General features: G+C 39.1%; 1 protein-coding gene and 1 long non-coding RNA gene across 2 annotated transcripts in view; one reads left to right on the top strand and one right to left on the bottom strand.

Moving 5' to 3' along the window:
- nrxn3b (neurexin 3b) overlaps window positions 1-19,636 on the top strand; it is a 308,570-nt gene that overhangs the window by 129,179 nt on the left and 159,755 nt on the right. The window contains exons 10-15 of the mRNA XM_036582439.1: window positions 1,409-1,435; window positions 3,734-3,853; window positions 4,105-4,486; window positions 14,784-14,974; window positions 15,277-15,450; window positions 18,126-18,245. Of these exons, the coding sequence (XP_036438332.1) occupies window positions 1,409-1,435; window positions 3,734-3,853; window positions 4,105-4,486; window positions 14,784-14,974; window positions 15,277-15,450; window positions 18,126-18,245 (1,014 nt within the window). The remainder of the gene's footprint in view (window positions 1-1,408; window positions 1,436-3,733; window positions 3,854-4,104; window positions 4,487-14,783; window positions 14,975-15,276; window positions 15,451-18,125; window positions 18,246-19,636) is intronic.
- Window positions 8,102-10,665, bottom strand: LOC118815975. Its single transcript, XR_005007841.1, has 3 exons — window positions 10,344-10,665; window positions 8,793-8,831; window positions 8,102-8,205 (listed from the first exon to the last, which is right to left on the bottom strand). It is a non-coding gene; the product is annotated as an uncharacterized LOC118815975 (long non-coding RNA).

Here is a 19,636-nt window from a genome sequence, read left to right as displayed (position 1 = left end):
TTAAAGGGATCAAGTGGGGTTGATTAAGGCTGAGGTTTTCAGGAAGGTAGATCTCAAGGAGCATGGTTGGTGACCACTGTTCTAAAGCATCACTCTAAATAACCCTTTTGACATTTTTTTGTAGAGTAGCTTAATGCCTTTTCAAATGGTAAGGTACATATGATTGATGATTCTTTTAAAACATTTTTTGCTTTTCTGCCGTGTTATCAAGAAAATGACTCCCCATTCCCATTTCTTACTGGCATCATCCACGCCTTGTTCAAAGATGGTACTCACCCCTTCAAAGGCCCTTAGCCTGCGGCCCATTAGGCAAACAGCCCAAGACCAGAGCACCCAGCTTACCTGCACCTGGTGACCAAAGCAGCACACACAAAACAAACACACACACACACTCTGTCTGTTAGATCTTCTTAATACAAAAGTATCCAAAAGTATCCTTGCATACAAAGGAATATCACAATATACAATTTATGTTGTAAAACCCTTTAGTTTTCTGTATGATTATCAGTTACTTTCATTAAAATGGTCACAAGTTACACAAATGCTCTGCATATTAAGGTGGATTTACTGTTCACTAATGCTGAAATCTTTCATTATACATTTAACTCATTTAACACTAAGCAATACATTACCATGCATGTGTTCAGTACTCACCATGTAACTATAAATTGTTGTTCCAGTCTGCAGATTTTAGCCTTTATGTCATTATTTTATGTTATTATTCAAAGTGTTTACCACTGTATGGTGCTGGTGCTTATTGGACTGAGGCTGTTTGCTCCCACTTTTCTGTTGAGGTTGACGGCACATGACCACACTGGCCATTTAGATCATAACCTAGAATACAGGACAGGTTATTTTTCAACTTATCAGATCTGTCATTAATCTGCTGCGTTTAAAACTGTCTGTCAATTTGGACGTAATTGGTTTCAAAATTTGAAGGATAAAACCACCAGAAAAGCTGAAAACATAGTGGGTACCATATTGCCATTGGATTATTCTTTGTTTTAAATATCCATTAGGAGTAAAATGTTTATTGAGAGATTAGTGGTTGTGTCTAGCTATGTATAACTATTGACTTACTTTAAGCGAATGCTTAAAATAAGTTTCAAATTACATACGTCAAACCTGATTCGAACAGTTTTACCCAAACTCTGCATTTGGTAACTTCCAAAATACATTATAATCATTATTTAGCCAACAGACTGGAATGCTAATGAACAAAAGAGGCAGTTGGCTGTTATGATCAAACATCTGCTAGACCTACTAGAAAATGGAGGTTAGGTGCTGATCCAAAATGGCCACTGCAACATGCACTCGTCCCCGGAAGGTGGAGGTACTGTTGTTGGATGTCTGCAGCTGTAACCTTGAAGGATGCGATTTCATCTGTCACTTATTCTTCCCCATCTAGATTGTGTCAGGATAAACTGTAATGCCAGTAAGTTCCTGCTCTACTTATTATTCTTCAGATTGTTTGTTATGTGCAGAGTACAATAGTGAGGAAGAAAAATATGGAAAAGAAAAGAACAGATTTGATGTTTTAGAAAACATTTGATCATAAGATTGCTTTTGTGCAGGGGATGCATTAAGAGTTCTGGGCTGATGCGACCGCTTGTTATTTTCAAATCTTGTCTGCAAATATAATAGATTAGTACATTTAAGTGTAAACATGGACAGAGTAAATCACAAACCAGTTTGCACACGAGGAACTTAACACATTAGCATCAGTCTAATTGTAATTAATTGTTCAATTGTAATTGAAGAAATGGTTGTAATGTGATAAGCTTAACAAATATTAGGCAACAAAATTGTGGTATTATGCATCCCTATGAAAAAAGTATGTTCAATTTGTGTATTTTTTGCTAGAATGTCTGATACAGTATGTGTCAATTCTGTTCCTTAAAGATTTTTTTGTTAACCTTGTTAGCATGTTTGCTTGACCTACACTTTAAAAAAGGGTGTTTTTTCAAGGATTATTTAATAGAACTATTTTCTATTCTAAAGAACCCTTGAAGAACCATCCTTTTTAAGAACGTACTCTACTAACTGCTCTTACTCATGAAGAGGTTTTAATGCACAGTAAGGAAGACAGCAGCCTTTCTTTTCTTCCCCTGAAACTTATAAAGGTCTGAAAAATGTTGGCTGCAAAAGAAATCACAGGGAAAAAGCATTGTGTTCTAAGGAAAAGCCTAGTGGTTCACTTGTCCAGCCCTAGAAGCCCATAACAATGCATTATTGCTTGCCCTGCTCTGACACAGATGGTTAGAAGGCAGGTGGTTGATTACATTAGGTAAGTCAGTAAGATTAAACATTAAACACCAGTGATAAATTCTTCGGTGAAACTGAAATTCAGGAGACTTGTCTGAACACTGAAACTGGAGAACTGAGGAAAAGTCTTTTGATGAATGTCATCCATATGAAAAAAAAAACTACAAAGTAAATGAAAAAACAATGGGTTGGTCATCCAAGACAGTGGATTACACATTTTTTAATTATATTTTGCAGTTTGCCACTATTGTTGATTTTTTTGTTATTTCAAAAACTGAGGCTACAGATAACATTGTTGTGCTTAGCAGGGGCTTTCCTTTCTGCTTCTTTTGTTATTTGTATTCTGTCTATTGAGAAAGATGTCTTCTGTTCAAGTATTATGAAATCTGTAGTGGAAAAGTTCTTGAATGGTGAACCTCCTGTGTGAAGTAGTTCCACACAGCCAGCATTTTCACTGTTGATTTCTTCCTGCTCAAACTGTTCGCATGCTTCTTTGCTGATCGGACCTTACAGTGCAGGAAACGGACAGTGTTTATGATCACCATTTCCTTATATGGGTCTGTTGTTGTTGACCTGTTTGGCTATTTTTTGTTTTTCAGTGGCTGAATTTTTCAGTGCATCCTCACGCTTCCAGTTGTCTAAGGCAAAGGCTGAAATATTGGTCTGAAACAAATATTCACCTGCATGTAGTGAGCTTTTTGCTTGTACTACTGCCTCAGCACAAATGCTTTGCTTAAGGAACAAACATATTAAGGCACGCAAAAAAATTTAAAAAAGGAAAGGGAAGAACATCCTCCTTTTTCTAGAGAATTGGAATGTAGACAAGCATATGCCATTTGAAATGAGAGAACTTGGCACAGTTTAGGGAACTGACCTATTATGTGTGAAACAGGCTACAATTAAATTTGGCATAAAAACACTGTGTGCGTGTTGTTAAATGAGGGTATTAAACCATTCAAAAAGGAAACTGATGCAAATTTAAACCATTAATGGGCTATTTGCTTCAAGTCGATAACATGATGCATTATAGCAGCATAACAACCAATTACGAAATTACTAATTTGCCCAGTTTTATTGTAGTTTCTATGCTTTTGAACGTACATGCTTGCCTCTGTAACATCAAAGGAAGATGTTACAATTTGAAGGCATACAAAATTCACTTTGCAGTATTATGTACTTTTGTGATTGGCTGGTCACTGATTATACAGATGATATTTCCTTGTTATTTGAAGTTGACAGTGAACTGTTCACCTTTCATGAGCAACAGCAGTTAATAGCTATTTAAATTGTAATTATGTCATAATATTGACTGCACACCCAAACGAGAGTACATATGACAAAATAGTTATCTTTACTGCAATACTACATGGATTTTGTGGCAAATTAAATAGGGGAATTGGTCAAAAACACAGAGTCGTTTTGTAGAGCTGCCGTGTATAAATTCTCACTAATGTACCGTCATTCTCAGGCAAAGGCCCCGAGACTCTGTATGCTGGCCAAAAGCTGAATGACAACGAGTGGCACTCGGTCAGAGTGGTGCGACGTGGTAAAAACTTCAAACTCACAGTGGATGATGATGTTGCTGAAGGTATGAGTAAACTTTCATTGGATTGAAGTGTGACAGCTAATGCATGCAGAGTGTGCTGTTAGATCAGAAGAATCTGTCAACCTTTTTCTTTCTCCTTTCTCTCTTTGTCTTACTGTATCTATCTCTTTCTCTCTTTCTGTATCTCTCTTGCTTCTTCTCTCTTTTTGTCCCTCATGTCTGTCTGTCCTGCTGCCCCTCTCCCCCCCTCCCCCTTTCCCTTTGTCTCTCTCCCTCTCTCGCCATATATGTAGGTCAGATGAATGGCGATCACACACAGCTGGAGTTTAGTAATTTGGAAACAGGTATTCTGACTGAGCGGCGCTTTGCCTCGTCAATGCCGTCCAGCTTCATTGGACACCTGCAGGGCCTCAAGTTCAACGGTCTGCTCTACATTGACATGTGCAAGAACGGAGACATCGAGTTCTGTGAGCTCAATGCTCGCTTTGGCCTGCGCTCTATCGTGGCGGACCCAGTCACCTTCAAAACCAAGGGCAGCTACTTGGGCCTGGCGACACTGCAGGCCTACAGCACCATGCACCTCTTCTTCCAGTTCAAAACCACCTCTGCTGATGGCTTTATTCTGTTCAACAGTGGAGATGGCAGTGATTTTATTGCTGTGGAGTTGGTTAAAGGGTGAGTGGAGCCTAGTCTCAGTTACCCTGTCAATAGTGATTATTTATTTATGATTCATAGTCCAGGGATAAAATTAATCTGAACCAGAGTATATTCATATTATACAATCCATACGTGTATAAAAAGCATCCAAATAACCACATGGTTCTGTGTTAAGGTTCTCTGGTTTTGGTGTCTTTGTGGACCCTTAAAACCCTTAAAGTCTGTACTCATTGTCCACCTTTTTTGTGTACCTTATAGGGACATTTAATTGTCTATTATCACTGTTTTACACTGACATTAGCATTAGTCACCAGAGGATATTATACTATCCTCTGCTTGCCTCTTTCATAGATACTATTTATGACAACTGCAAATGTAAACATTAAGGACACAGAGTTGACATACATGTTACTGTGTACTATACTATACCACTATATACTATTATAGTACTATTATACTATAATAGTACTATATATAGTAGTATTAATAGTACTATATATAGTAGTATTACTACTATAATAGTACTATATACTATTATAGTACTATTATACACTACTGTTACTATACCACTGTTTAGTGTAGCAGTTTAGCCAGTGACTCACTATCAGGCAGTGCTGCCAATTGTTTTTTTTTCATTCCGGCCGGTAGTCTGACCCGTCATTTGGACCGTCCAGGCTAGTTGCACTAAGGATAAACTAGAGCACAGTGCATCCACATCATTGACTACATATATATATATATATATATATATATATATATATATATATATATATGTGTGTATATATATATATATATATATAAACTTGACCCAGTCATCCCGATGTTTCCAATGGGGACCAGCTGAGGTTAATTGTGTCACTTCCTGATGGGCTTCTCATGCGGTGGATAGTGGGAACGCCCGAGAGTCTATGAATTGGTTATGGCCGACTTTCAGCCCAAATATGCGATGGCCGATTTGCCGGTATTTCTCTAACTCCGATGATTCAGATGAAGAGCTGATCAGTAAAATTTATGAGCCATATTTAAGGATTGGTGCAGACCTGCACGAGGCTCCTTGCAGTTTTTCGTTCAAGCGCTATGGAAACACGGACATTTTGACTTTGACTACAAGACTAAACGCCTATTCACGCCAAGTCCAGTTTTTACGGACTAAAAAATGCTCGTCGCGTTTTGAAAACGAACAGACGTATATAAATGCTGTCTTTCACACCGAGTCCGAAATGGATTGCGACGCTGCGTAAATTTCTAATCGGGTCGTGTTGTACAGATGCGTTAATGTCAGGCTCAGCTGTCGTGGTTGCAGCCCAAACAGACGTGTGTCAGGACAGCGGGAGAACTCTTGTAGCAGAGCAGAAAAGCTCAATACAACAAGCAAACGCTGACTAATGAGAGGAGCAACACGCAGAAGCAGAACCTCGAATTCCCCCACTGAGGAATTACCTGCAGAATCGCTCCCTGCAGCTTCATTTCTTGTAAGAGGCGGTGGGACTCCCCGTATTGTTTTTCTGTTGAATGGGATGTACTTGTGCACCGTTTAGCTGCAGTGCTTAAAAACCGCGTCGGACTTGGTCTGAACCGCCCACTAAAATCGTATTTGTTTTGTTTTTGTTTTTTGGCCGAAACTGCTCCGTTGTGAGTCACAGCCTGAGCCACATCCGCCTCTCTGCCCCCTGGTCTCAAATATACGTATCTGCAGCCCGGAGAACCAGTGGGCGTAACGAATGGGCGGAGACACTGTCAATCATTTCTTGCCTCTGGCAATCATATAACAGAAATGGACTGTCAATCAAAACTTGCATTAGCCAATCACAAGAGTGAATTACCTGTCTCGTTTTATGCATCAGCCAGTGGTTAGAAGGAAAGTGCAAAAAGGCGTTCCATACTGCTCAGGCACGCGGAAGTGGGAAGATAGTTTAAAGCTTAAGTTTGAAGTTGAATATCACCTAATTTCTTATTTCAGATCAAGACATTATTATAACTATAGTTTCACATATATATATATATATATATATATATATATATATATATATATATATATATATATATATATATCACACACACACACAACATGTAATTCGTTACTGTACTTAAGTTGTTTTTTCATGTATCTTTACTTACCCAGCTGGCATTTCAACGTTTATTCACGGTTGAATCAACGTCACAGATCATGGTTGAAACAACGTTGGATTATGTTTCGATTTTGAAAGATGAATCGACGTTGATATCGCGACGTTGTTTCAACGTCTTACCTTTCAACGTTGAGTAACCCAGAGAGCAAAAATCAGTCGGGCCAAATCCCAGCCGAATACCGCATACCGATCTTATACCTCGTTTGCCGAGACTTTGGTTTGTATCTCCGCCCAATTCTGGCCTAAATGCTCGGCTCACGTACGTTGTGCTATTAACACTCCCAGCTAGCAAAATATACTCAAATTACTTCGATACAATTTCTGTGTAAATCTGAATCTCTATAACTACATGTACCTCAACCAAAAGCATAGCATTTGCTAAGATGTAGACTAACATTCACTTTTATTCTGAAATAGCATAACAGAATCCAGACAACAATAAAAAGAAAACCAACTGACCCAATAGCCAATGAACACAGTAAAGCACAGGCAAACACAGCTGAACAATCAATAGTTTGTCACAGTTTTAATATGCATCATCATCATCTATTAAGCTAGTACACACTGTATCATGCCTTGTAAAGTAACACAATTTTAAAGCTCACCTGTTTTCACCTGTATGCATGCATGAATTTCAATGACAACACTAGAAATCATTTGGAAACAACTGCTTTAATTGTCTTACATAAATATACAGTACATGCCTACAACACTAACAAAATGGACTATTCAGTACATAAAGGTAAACAGTTAACATATACCAATAAACGTGTTAAAGAAAAATACACATGAAACTGAAGTGTGCAGTACACCACTGTGCTTTATTACACACACACACACACACACACACACACACACGCACACACACACACGCACAGCCACTTTATCATTTATAGCTACCTTGTATTCACTCATTTTCCATTTAATCAGGTTCACAAATATGGGAGTACTTTGTAGCTCTACAATTACAGACTGTAGTCCATCTGTTTCTCTGTTTCCCCCTTTTACTCTGTTCTTCAGTGGTCAGGACCCCCATGGACCCTCACAGAGCAGGTACTATTTGGGTGGTGTGTTAGTGTGTGTTGCGCTGGTCTGAGTGGATCAGACACAGCAGTGCTGCTGGAGTTTTTAAACACCTCAGTGTCACTGCTGGACTGAGCATAGTCCACCAACCAAAAATGTCCAGCCAAAAGCATCCTGTGACCACTGATGAAGGACTAGAGGATGACCAACACAAACTGTGCAGCAGCAGATGAGCTATTAGATGCTATTAGTCTCTGACTTTACATCTACAAGGACTAGCAGAAGTAGGAGTGTCTAATAGAGTGGACAGTGAGTGGACAGTGTTTAACTCCAGCAGCACTGCTGTGTCTGATTTACTCACACCAGAACAACACACACTAACACACCACCATCATGTCAGTGTTACTGCAGTGCTGAGAATGATCCACCACCCAAATAATACATGTCCTGGGGGGGTCCTACGGGGTCTTGACCATTGAAGAACAGGGTAAAAGGGTAAACAAATTATGCAGAGAAACAGATGGACTACAATCTCTAAAGTCATCCTGCAGCGTGACTGTTACTGTGGTTTCTTCATGGCTGCATCTAAAATAAAGAAAAAAAGTCAGCAAGATCAGTAAAACCCTCACCAGATAGCAGACAGCAGGCATTATGGGAAATAAATCTACAAAGAAACATGAAAAAAGCAGTTGTGGGTGCAACAGCATAGAAGGAGGAGTGTGTGTGGTTGTGCTGGTTTTCACAATGACACTTAACATTCAAAGTCCTATTGCATTTAAATTTATATATATATATATTGCATTAAGATTTCCAATTCACAACTTAAAAACAGTACTTTTGTACTTTAACTCAAGTAAGAATTTCTACTTTTACTCAGGTTCAGAAGTTCTGTACTTTGCTTACTCCTGGTGAGAAGGCTTCCGTAGCTTAAAACATGGCGGGTTGACAGGCAGTGTAGAAGTAAAAGAGGAAAAAGACACTGAAACAGGACTTAAATTTTTTTTTAAATGTCACAAAACAGTTCTTTCCCAATCGTTATTACAGTCAATCATGAGAAAGGGAAAGACGTACTTGTGTTGACGTATGGTTAAGATATAAAATAGAGAAAAATGAGTAAAATCTAACCAGTAACCCAGCAGAAAAAGAAAGGTAAATTAACATTGCTCCCATACCTGAAAGATGCTGCTGGTGTACGAAGGACGTGCAGGTAACTGCAACAAGAGAACAAGGAGATTTCAGAAACATCACCCTGAATAACCTCCAGTCAGTGACGCAGTGATTTCTTGTACTAGCATTAAATGGTTTTGTTCCACTTACCATACACAAATTAATATTGTCATAAAGTGGATGCTCAAACTTCAGTTTATACAACAGATACTGAATTTCCAAAAGCTGAACACTGACCTAACGTTAATCGCTTTAGATATTCAAATTCAAGCCAGTGAAACTATCGGACAGAAAGTAACCAAGTTATAGCTCAGCTCAGTTAGGATAACAAAGTTCTACCAATTCAAAATTCCTGAATAATTCAGTCCAATGTAAACATGTGGCTGCAGAGTCATTCAGAGTGGTTTGATATAAAATGGTTCATTGTAAATAAGTGTACTGTTTCTTTACAGTGGTGATAGGAATCAGGGGTCACCATGACTACAACACAAATATAGACATTTTATTTACTATCTGAAACCACCAGTGAACCTACATGTGTTTTTGTGTAATGGTGGGAAAAATAGTCTGGAGAAAAAAGAGCTTTCTTTGGAGACTATATTGCCCTGCATGCACCCCTCCGGCATTAATGAATTTAAAAAAAACAGCAAGTTACATTTTTAATCACAAAACTACCATAAAACAAAGGTTCAGGCATCACACAGTACATATACATCTAACCATTTCATATAACTTTCTAACAGGGAGTTTTCAGAGGCACTGAATTCTTCGGACATCTGGTTCCACTTTGAACATTTCCTCAATCGTAGGTTTCACTACAGCAGGGAATTTCACGCCAAACCCCTGTGAATGACTGTCAACACTGCAACCATTTAATTGTGAAGGAAATTTTTGAAAATCAGTGGAGTTCTCCTTTAAGTTTTAACTCCGGCTCCAGTCACTCGACGCGTCTTTCCCTCTAAAGATTTCTGCTTCAACTCGTCTGAGTAAAGCATCAAACCTGGTCCGTTAACCTACCTGCTAGCGAGCAAACTAACAGCTCCACACACCACAAACCCTGATTAGTTTTTGCTTATCGGACACTCCAGCACCGTTCATTTCATTTCACTCGCTCAAATTTGAGTCATTTTTCTTGAAATTCGTCACAGTTTAGCACAAGTTAGCCGGACCGAACCGGACTTCCAGCAGAGCTGTTAGACAGCCTGCTAAAGTTAGCTAAACCTGAGCTAACTTAGATAGCAACTCAGTTTATTAGCGAGACTTATATCATGATTTCGACAACGTCGCTCCAAATTTAAAATAGTAATTAGAACAATTACCTTTTAACTGCCTTCATAAAGTCTCACACGGTGAGAGAAAACAGTCAGAGGTGACTAGGTTAGCCCATCTAACCTAGCCCACCATAGCAGACCACCGGCTAACTAACCTAGGTTAGCTAACTTAGCAAGCGACGCTAATTTTCCATTTTTTTGTTTTAAGAGTTCAACATTATCAGATTACAGGATCAAGTCCTGTCATAAACTGTTTCTACGCCAAATAAACCAGGTCTTACTCACCAAACGCGTCTCGAAGCCTCCGAAGTTTCCAGAAGCCCCTCCAACCAACTATCACTCGCTGCAGAACCACAAGTCCAAAGGGGTGGAGCCGGACCTGATCCAACTCCGCCCACGTCTTCTTTTCATTTATCTAAAATCATCACATTTCTACGCGTCTTTAAATTAGTATGTGTCGCTTACGTTTTCCGCCTACGATTTATTTTATTGGTCTACCCTGTCGCGTTTTTATCTGTGGGAAACCCGCAGGTGTTGCTGGTGTTTTTGTTTTTTTTTCTCGATGTTGCTCCGTCCTGAAGGCCACAACACAGACTTTATAATCGCTCATGATTCACCACGTTCACACTCATTTGTCAAAACTCGAAAAGCTTTTTTCACATTCCGGTACAAGTCCGTTCTGTAGGCCTGCATTTCAAGAGTACTGATGATAGACGAGTTCTAGTTGAAAACGTTGAACTAAACACTAGAATGCACTTACGACAGCTCAAAATAACCCACATAACTATGTTTTATCAACTAAATCCTGGAATTTCATAAGAAAGAGAAAATGTGTGTTATGTACTTACTTTCACATTCGCACTTGTTTACGTTTTACTTGAATCTGACGGGCAAGTATAGCGGGGCGGGGTGGAGTCTGATTTAGTTCAGACCAATTAAAACACGACGTAGGAGGAGTTGGATCAGATCCAGCCGTACCCCCTGGACTTTTGGTTCTGCAGCGACGACATTCTCGCTCCAACCGCTGTTCCCGCTCAGTTGAACCTCGCGCGTGTCGCCGCAGCGCAGGCGCACTCGGGCAGCCTCGAAACGGGTGTACTCAGCCCGCCTCAGTAGAGGCGCTGATTGTCAGTTAATACAGTGTTCATGCTGTTTAAATGGGCGGCAAGGGTTTTTTCGCAGACTTAATTTGCCTGTTAGTATTATTGTTTCTGTTGTTTGCAATTTTTAACATATAAATTGTGCTCTTATGATCAAAATATTAAAAATGGCAATAAAATTATAATAATAATGATCATTTTTAAAGCAAGATGATTAAGACATTATGTTGATTTAAAGTTGAAATCTCAACGTTGATTTATGAGTATTTTGTTAACCATTTCACAATCATTTAACATTAACGGTTTCAACGTTTTTTCAACGTTGAAACAACAACTGACATTATTTCAACCACATTTCAACGTTGAAGGTCGGTCATGTGCCAGCTGGGTAAGTTTTTCTATTTTGGGCGACTTTTTACTTTAACTTCACTACATTTAAAAGTCACGTATTATTTTTCAATCCACTTCATTGTGTGAAATCTGTCGTTCTTACTTTTGTCTTATGTATGCATGTGTACATGCTTATACGTACATGCTTAGGTCTTTTTGGCAGGTAAAGCAGGACGGAGTTCATGCAAACACTCACTGACCATCACACATAAAAGCATTAGTGAACTGATAGGACATATTCTTCCTGACTTTGTGGGTAAATACATGAACACAATATAGAAATATGTGCACATATGCAGTTATGACTGGCGTGTCTTTTTCTGAGTTTATATAAACACTGATTCCACCTAAACTTTGCTTGTTCACAAAAAGTGATTTCATAGCCACTTGGTTCCTAATGGAAACGGTTTGCCTTCAGTGTTTTGTGCTTATGATAATTTTAGGTCTGGGGTCTGCAGCTTTCCCCTTCTCACAACATCCACATTACACGTTAAGGTTTGTCTGCTTCTGCTTAGTGATATCATCACTTAATCCATTTTTCGTCCATAATTCAGATAGAGAATTCCATTTAATGTACCTACCTGTTCAAAAAAGTCATAGAACCCATTAAAAGTGTCTGTCGGTTCCTGGTGGTTTTCAGTAGTCGCTAATGGTGTTCTGGGTTGATATCACAGTGTAAAGGATTCAAATCATTGAATTAGGTGTTCTGCGACTGATTCCATATACAGTGGTTGGTTTCCTAAAGGTCTCTAACGGCAACCATCAAGCCAATTCCCGTTAGGAAGCAAAACCATCAGGTTTTATTCCTGACGGTTCTAATCGTCTTCAGCATGGCTTTCATTAGTTTCAGCAGTAGCCTGTTTGTTTTTCTGCGAATGAGCCTGACATTGTGTTTTATAGTTGTGGTGTTATTTCGAAAGTTTCCATATTTAATTACCTTGTCATTAGTATGACAGCGTTAGTACAAATTCAGTGTAGCTCTTGTTGCCCAGCAGTACGTAATTCGCTGTTTTCCTCATAAAACCAACAAAAACTCCGTCGTGTCACAGCGGCGCTGACGTCATTAACAGGCTGGCGGTGCAGGTGTGCAGCCAGACCCTTAGATCGGCTAATGCAAAAAATGACGGACAGCTGGTTCTAATCTGCGGTTGGCCAATGCAAAATGTGACTGACGGCCAAGAGTAGTTATTTAATTAGTTGATGCAAAAAATGATTGACCGACTCCCGCCCCCAGTTACCTCTCCTTTAGGGCTCCGGTCTGCAGCATTCCCCTTCTCCCTGGTCTCTCACGCAGATCGGTGTTAAAAACATACACGTTGAACGCGTTATAAACTGCATTAGTTCAGAGACGCAGACCTGGCTGGCAAGCTAGGCTACAGCATATCTGTCTTTGTTCACAATTTCGCAAAATGGATAAAAAAGAGAGAAGTGAGTAGCTGAGGGGGGAAGAGAGTGTACTCTGAATAACTAATTCAGCAAGAGAGCAACAGGTCAGTCTTCAGCCTTCTATACTCACCTGATCACTCTGGCTAGGTTAGCTGGTACGCCGTTTCCCTCTGTCAGGAAGCAAATTAATAGACCACCGACTGAGATGATCTCCATTACTGATTTTCAGAGTACCAGCAAACCGATTTCATTAACGATGACACGTTCAGCGTTACTTTACAAAAATAGCCCAGGTCCTGCTTCCTAACGTACCAGTCTTACATGTCATTACGAACAGGACTCAACAGAACCGGCTTTAATCAGGTGTGATCTCTTTGTTCATAAAAATTTACATCGTTAGTTTCTGCTCAGGGTGATTTTAAGGTATTACCGAGCTTAAATTTGTGGTGTCCAAGTACTTAAAGTAAATGGAATGGAGAAGTGTTTGCACTGGATAGTTTAACTGACTGAGCTGATTACAGTACCGTCATACTTCATGGATGTGTATCATAGTTATGTGGGCAATTTGGTGTCACACGATACATTAATGCAGTTTAACGGTTTGGAATCACTTCTTATTGTCAATAAACTATAATATTGTAATGCGTAGTGCTGTGCAAAAGTCTCAGGAGAAAATTGTCCGTAAAGCCCCTTATGTGGGCAGGTGTTTATTTGTTCTAAAAACACTGACATTGGAATGAATACAAATTAACAGTCCATTGTACTTTTATTTGTGTTAGTTTAACTATTCCATATGGCTCTCCTTGAGGAATTCCAGTGTTTACAGTTACTATTCAGTACCTATTTCATTTAATCAGTCCTTCATTAAATGAATACAGTTGTGTTGCTGATGGAAGTGAACAAATCCATTCAGTGGCTGGATTGCAGCGAGAAGTCAGGTATTAAACCTATGTTTCTTTAACAGTATCTATCTAACCTACATAATAAATAACTTCACTTTCAAATATGATATAGCAATCCACATAGTCTGATGTAACATTAGATGCTTATGAGTGGAGTGGCATGTCTTGAGCACATCAACTCATTTGAGACATATCAACAGAATAAACATGCATATTGTAATTTTTTTTAGTAATTGAACATCTCATATCAGGGACCCTTTAATTTTAATGCATTGGAGCCCATTAGATTGTAGTTACATGACTGCCTACATGGTAGATGGGCCTAATAAAAATGTACAGTATGTGTGAAAACAATGTAGGTGCCCCTAATAAAATGATTAGTGAGTGTTTATCATACATGAAAACTGTTCAGTATTGATGTTGAAGCAGATACTGCCAAGGCTATGCTAACTCAATGTTCTTATTGGGGCTACAGCCCAGGGGTGAGCCACCAGGGGGCTCCACGAGCATGATTGTGAATTGAATAATAATAAAAGAGACTGAAAAATTACGTTGATTTGCTCTTTTACATTATCAGTTTTTACCCTGTGTCTAATATCATCTTACTTACTTACAACTTGCTTACAATCACAGCCCCAGCGCAGGACCTCAGAATGCCTCAACACAACCGCACATAGTGTAGACTCGTTAGTGAAAAGAAAAAGAACAATGGAGCCACTGTTATTCAGTCATGTAGTAAAACACTAGAGCACCAGGCCATGGTTAAGAATATGAACAGTGTGGCAGTCATCTTGTCTCTCAAACAAGTGGCCTCTCTCTCAGAGTGCATTTCAGGAGCTGCAGCAATGCTGGAACAGTGGTCAATGTGTACTTAAAAAGACTGTGTACTTCATTTAAGTGCACTTGTTTTGAATGTTGGAATGCTTGTTTATTGTGTGTGCTCTCAGGTACATACACTATGTTTTTGACCTGGGAAATGGACCCAGCCTGCTGAAAGGGAACAGTGATGGTTCTCTCAATGACAACCAGTGGCATAGTGTGGTCATCACACGAGACGCCACCAACACTCACACTCTCAAGGTGGACACCAAATCAGTCAGCCAAGTGGTCAATGGTGCTAAGAACCTTGATCTGAAAGGTAAAAGGTTAAACTGATATTTATACATCTTTTGTATATTTATACATCTCCCGTTGGGCTAAAGTTATTGCCATTCCTGAGAAACCAGTCCCGTTCAGTCATAACAGAAAACATAGTTTAAGAATGTTTTAATAAAGTACATGTATGCTTTTTTCACCAATTTTTCTCTCTATGCTCCAAAAAATATGAATGATTTAAGATTATACTTCTCCTTTGCAGTATGTTCTGACAGAAAATGAATAGTTTTTCATCTTTGGACTATTACTATAATGTGGCATTTGGTTGTCTCTCTTGTGGTTTAGGTGATCTGTTTGTGGCAGGTCTGGGGCCCAACATGTACCACAACCTGCCCAAACTAGTTGTGTCTCGTGAAGGCTTCCAAGGATGTCTGGCTTCAGTGGACTTGAACGGCCGGCTCCCAGACCTCATCAATGATGCACTGTTCCGCAGTGGCCAGATTGAACGTGGCTGTGAAGGTGAGTTCTGCTCTGCGCCTCCAACCACAGAGTCTTAGTCTATCACCCACTGCTTACTATACATTGGGACTGCCGCTATCAAACAGTCTTCTGATGATTTTGGTGATTAATTATTCAGAATTTTTAATAAAGACCAAACAAGAACAAAAGCACTTAACTGAACAGTAACAAAGCATGCATAGCCTTGCATAGCCATAGATTTCAAAATACTTTGTTGGAAAAAGATTAACCAAGATGTCTTTGAAAAAATGTTATCAGAAAATGTATAAAATATGTGGCAAAAGTTACATAAATGCGTGTCCATAGACTCCGTCAGACACGTTTCTTATTCAAAAGAGTTTGTCATTATGAGATTTTTGAACTATTTAGTGCCAGTTTATAAAGATAGTAAATCTTAGTAAACGAGTGATTAATGACAGCCTACCAAGCCAAACTCGTGTCTTGTCCAACCATGCCTAAGCTTAACTTAAGCCCTGTACTTTTCCATTTCTCATGTTTCTCAATGTTTATTTATGAAATTGTATTAAAAATATATATATATTTTCTAGATATTTAAAGCAGTACTATATGTAAAATCTAAATTATCCATAAATACTATTGCTGCCAAACGCTGCTGTACTGAGTGGCTGTGTGACCACTTGATGGCAGTGCAGCCTCAGTATTCAGTGTAACTGGCACAAAAACAGAAATACATCACAATGCTCTTGCCAAAAAATCTTTGTTTCGGTGTTCAAGTTATTTTAAAAAAAGTCTGAAAAAACTGAGTCAGTATAACATTCTGTTCTAAGCCAGCCTAAATCAGGGGTTCCCAATCGTAGTGCTGGTGACCCAATGCTCTGCACATTTTGTGTTTTCCCTGATCTACACAATGGACCCAGCCCATGTGGAACTCCTTAATTAGTTGAAGAGCTGAATCAGGTGTGCTACATGACACAAAGCACAAAATGTGCACAGTATGGGGAGACCAGGACTGGAATTCGGAACCCTTGGCCTGAATAGAATCCTGCGTTAAATATTAACCTTTTCTCCATGCTCAACACTTTTTCCCGGTCCCTGTTGACTCAGTATTTCAAAACACACACAGCCATAATCCCCCCCCCGAGCCCACACTAACATTGCTTTGTCCCTTTCTTTCTGTCCTCTCTCTCTAACACAGTTGGTTTCACCAAAGCCGACTTGCAAGGTAGATCGTCTTTCACTCCGTGTAAAAAATCACACAGACACATGCACACACCACTGGCTGAAACGCATTAAGGTTGAATGTCCATGATGAGCAATGTCAGAGTGAACATATGTTGAAACAGGGCACAAGATATGTGGATGAGAAAGAAAGGAACTAGAAAATAAATTTGTTTTTAAAAAATATTTTAAAAATGCCAGTCATTGAAAGGACACACACACACACACATACATACATACATACATACATACATATATATATACATATACATATATATCTGTGTGTGTGTGTGTGTTTTTATTCTGCGTTGCTCCAAATATGTGCTTTCAGCCAGCTACAGTGCCCTACAAAATTATTGATGCCCTTGGTAAAGATGAGCCAATAAAATCTATGAAAATATCTTTGTTGTTTATTAGCTTTTTCCTGCCCTGAGAGAGAAATCTTACCTTTCAGTGAGTTGAAGTTATCATCCATGACTTCGTATTTCACTGAGGTAGAAACGTTAGGCCAACACAAAGTGCTAAATGTAGGAATTCCAATAATTGTTGCATGTTTTTTGAAAAAAAATGTAAACTTTTTTATAATGAGTTTGATCTTTGAATAGTTTTACTTCATTGAGGTGGTTTGCTCTCATATTTTCAATGTAAGATCAAGCTGATAAACAACAAAGACTTTTTATAGCCTCTTTTTAACTAAGGGAACCAATAATTCTGGAGGGCACTGTAAGTCTATCTGTTTGACTGCAGATGCCTTCTACTCGTAGTGCCCTGCTCAAGACTGTTGTTCTGAAGGCAGTACTTCTTTGTACGTGTCTTGGTTCTTTTCATTTTCTATTTGTTCCTTCTTTGTTCTACATTTCTCAGAAGCATGTGGTACTGAGATCAGTGTGAAACAGCAACCATCATAAGATAATCTTAAAACTGCAGTGTTTTTGGTTAAATGATTGGTTAAACAAAAATGTTGCTAGTACTTTGAATGTGTTTGGCTGGACAGTGAACTGTGCTGTTGCTATTGGAGAAGTGTGAGATCATTCAGCTTGTGTGGAATGAAAGCACATCTGGTTTGAATACCCTTTGAAGTTTGAAACGATTGCATACGTTAACATAGATGTATGCAAAATTCTGCTGTAGCATGTCTCATTTCTCTTTTTCTTTGCAAAGTTTTGTGACTTCACTTTCTTTGTATTGTTTATTTTTTCTGATTTTTTTGCATTTATTTTTTTAATTATCAATTGGAGATGTGTTTATCTGTCAGAGTTGTCTAACGCATTAAAGCCATTATTTTTTTTTTAATTACCTTTCTTTCTTTTGGCCTGACTGATAATGAAATGCAGTCATTACATACTGACTCTGGCCTGTTAGAGTGACCTTGCTTGCATGCTATTGCTCCTCTTGACAACTACCTAATATGTGTTGGTGAATGGAGACCAGAGTAGTGATATGTGCTAGTCCCTATCATTTCTGTAGACTCATGTTCCTCTCTTTTTCTATGCCAGGGCCCAGCACCACATGCCAGGAGGACTCCTGTGCCAACTTTGGAGTGTGCATCCAGCAGTGGGAGAACTTCACTTGTGACTGCTCCATGACCTCCTATTCTGGCACGACATGCAATGACCGTGAGTACACTGGTTACTTTGTGTCACTATCTTAAAAGGCCATCAGGATTTATGTCACTGCTTTGATATTTTGTGCAATACATTATCAGAATCCTTTACCTGTCTTGGGTAATTTTGCGTGTGGCATGATATGTGGACAGATCTGCCTCAAATGCTGGCACACTCAAATGCTGTGGTGTGATGGAATTGCTACTCAGCAATGTCATTTCATATTCAAAACTGAATGCAATAAATTACAGGATTACATTTAAATAATAAAAAAAAATGAAAGTAATAACTCTTGACTTCTCTATGGGTTGAACAAAAGAAGGCAAACTTGAAAGACAAGTTTTGAACACAATTAGACAAGCTTCTTTTCTTCCTCTGCACCTCCTTAATTTTGCCTCATATCTCTCTCTCCTTCCCTCTCTTTAATAATGTCCTATAACCTCAAGCAGTTGTACAGCACTTTATCATCGTAGCATTTCTAATCACAATGGCATATTCAGCTTCACTCCTTAAAGCAGCATTATGCAAGAATTGGTATTTTTTGCTCTTGGGCTCCTCCTACAGTTGCAGAGTGTATTTGACTTTTACACCACTGTCGTAAATACAAATTGCACTATGAGCTTCACTCATGTACACATGTATTTGTTGAAAAAAAACCTAAAAACTCTCACCGGGAGAATCTGAGTCCCCTTCTCAAACATGCACATCACGCAAACATGTGGATGTTACAGGATACATTCACGATTTCTGTGTTTCTGTATGTAAGCAACCAAAACTGCTAGTGTGATCTGTAGTGTCCATATGCCTGTGTGCATGTGAAGGGGGCGTCAGATTCTCCTGGGGAGATAGAAATTCGGCATAACACTTGCAAAGAACATCAGAAGAGAAAGAACCATGTTGACTTACATGGTAGAGTAATATTACAGGATTTTATTTCAGGAGGCCAACTTTCAAGGCTTACTTGGCATGAGATTGACAAAGACTGACCAAACTTTCTGGCGTGAGATAAATTTATTTCTTTGCTAGACCAAAACGGTACCGAGGTTACGTGGCTTTGGCGTCTGCAAAAACGACGAAACACTGTGCGACAGGGATGACACAGATATCATTACAGCCTATGTTGCAATCTTTTGTAAATAACATTGGCATGGATGTACACTCTGCTGGAGGATTTTTGTTCATTTCCCCATTAGCTCAGAGACCGGTCACAACAGCTAGCATCAGGACAGTATCGGCAACGAGTTAAAGTCCGAGAGTTACTCTTGTTCGGTTTGTTGCTCTGTCTCTCTCTCTTTTTCTCTTCATTGCTTCCTCCATCATCATCATCTTCGGTCTTTTGGCAGCTATGGTGTCCATAAAAGGAATACCAAGCTGGCTTCTTCTCATACCCAGCTGAAGAGCCA

This window comes from Colossoma macropomum, unplaced genomic scaffold, assembly GCF_904425465.1.
Source record: "Colossoma macropomum unplaced genomic scaffold, Colossoma_macropomum, whole genome shotgun sequence".
In the NCBI taxonomy this organism is placed as follows: domain Eukaryota; kingdom Metazoa; phylum Chordata; class Actinopteri; order Characiformes; family Serrasalmidae; genus Colossoma; species Colossoma macropomum.
This window is presented reverse-complemented; position numbering and strand designations above follow the sequence as displayed.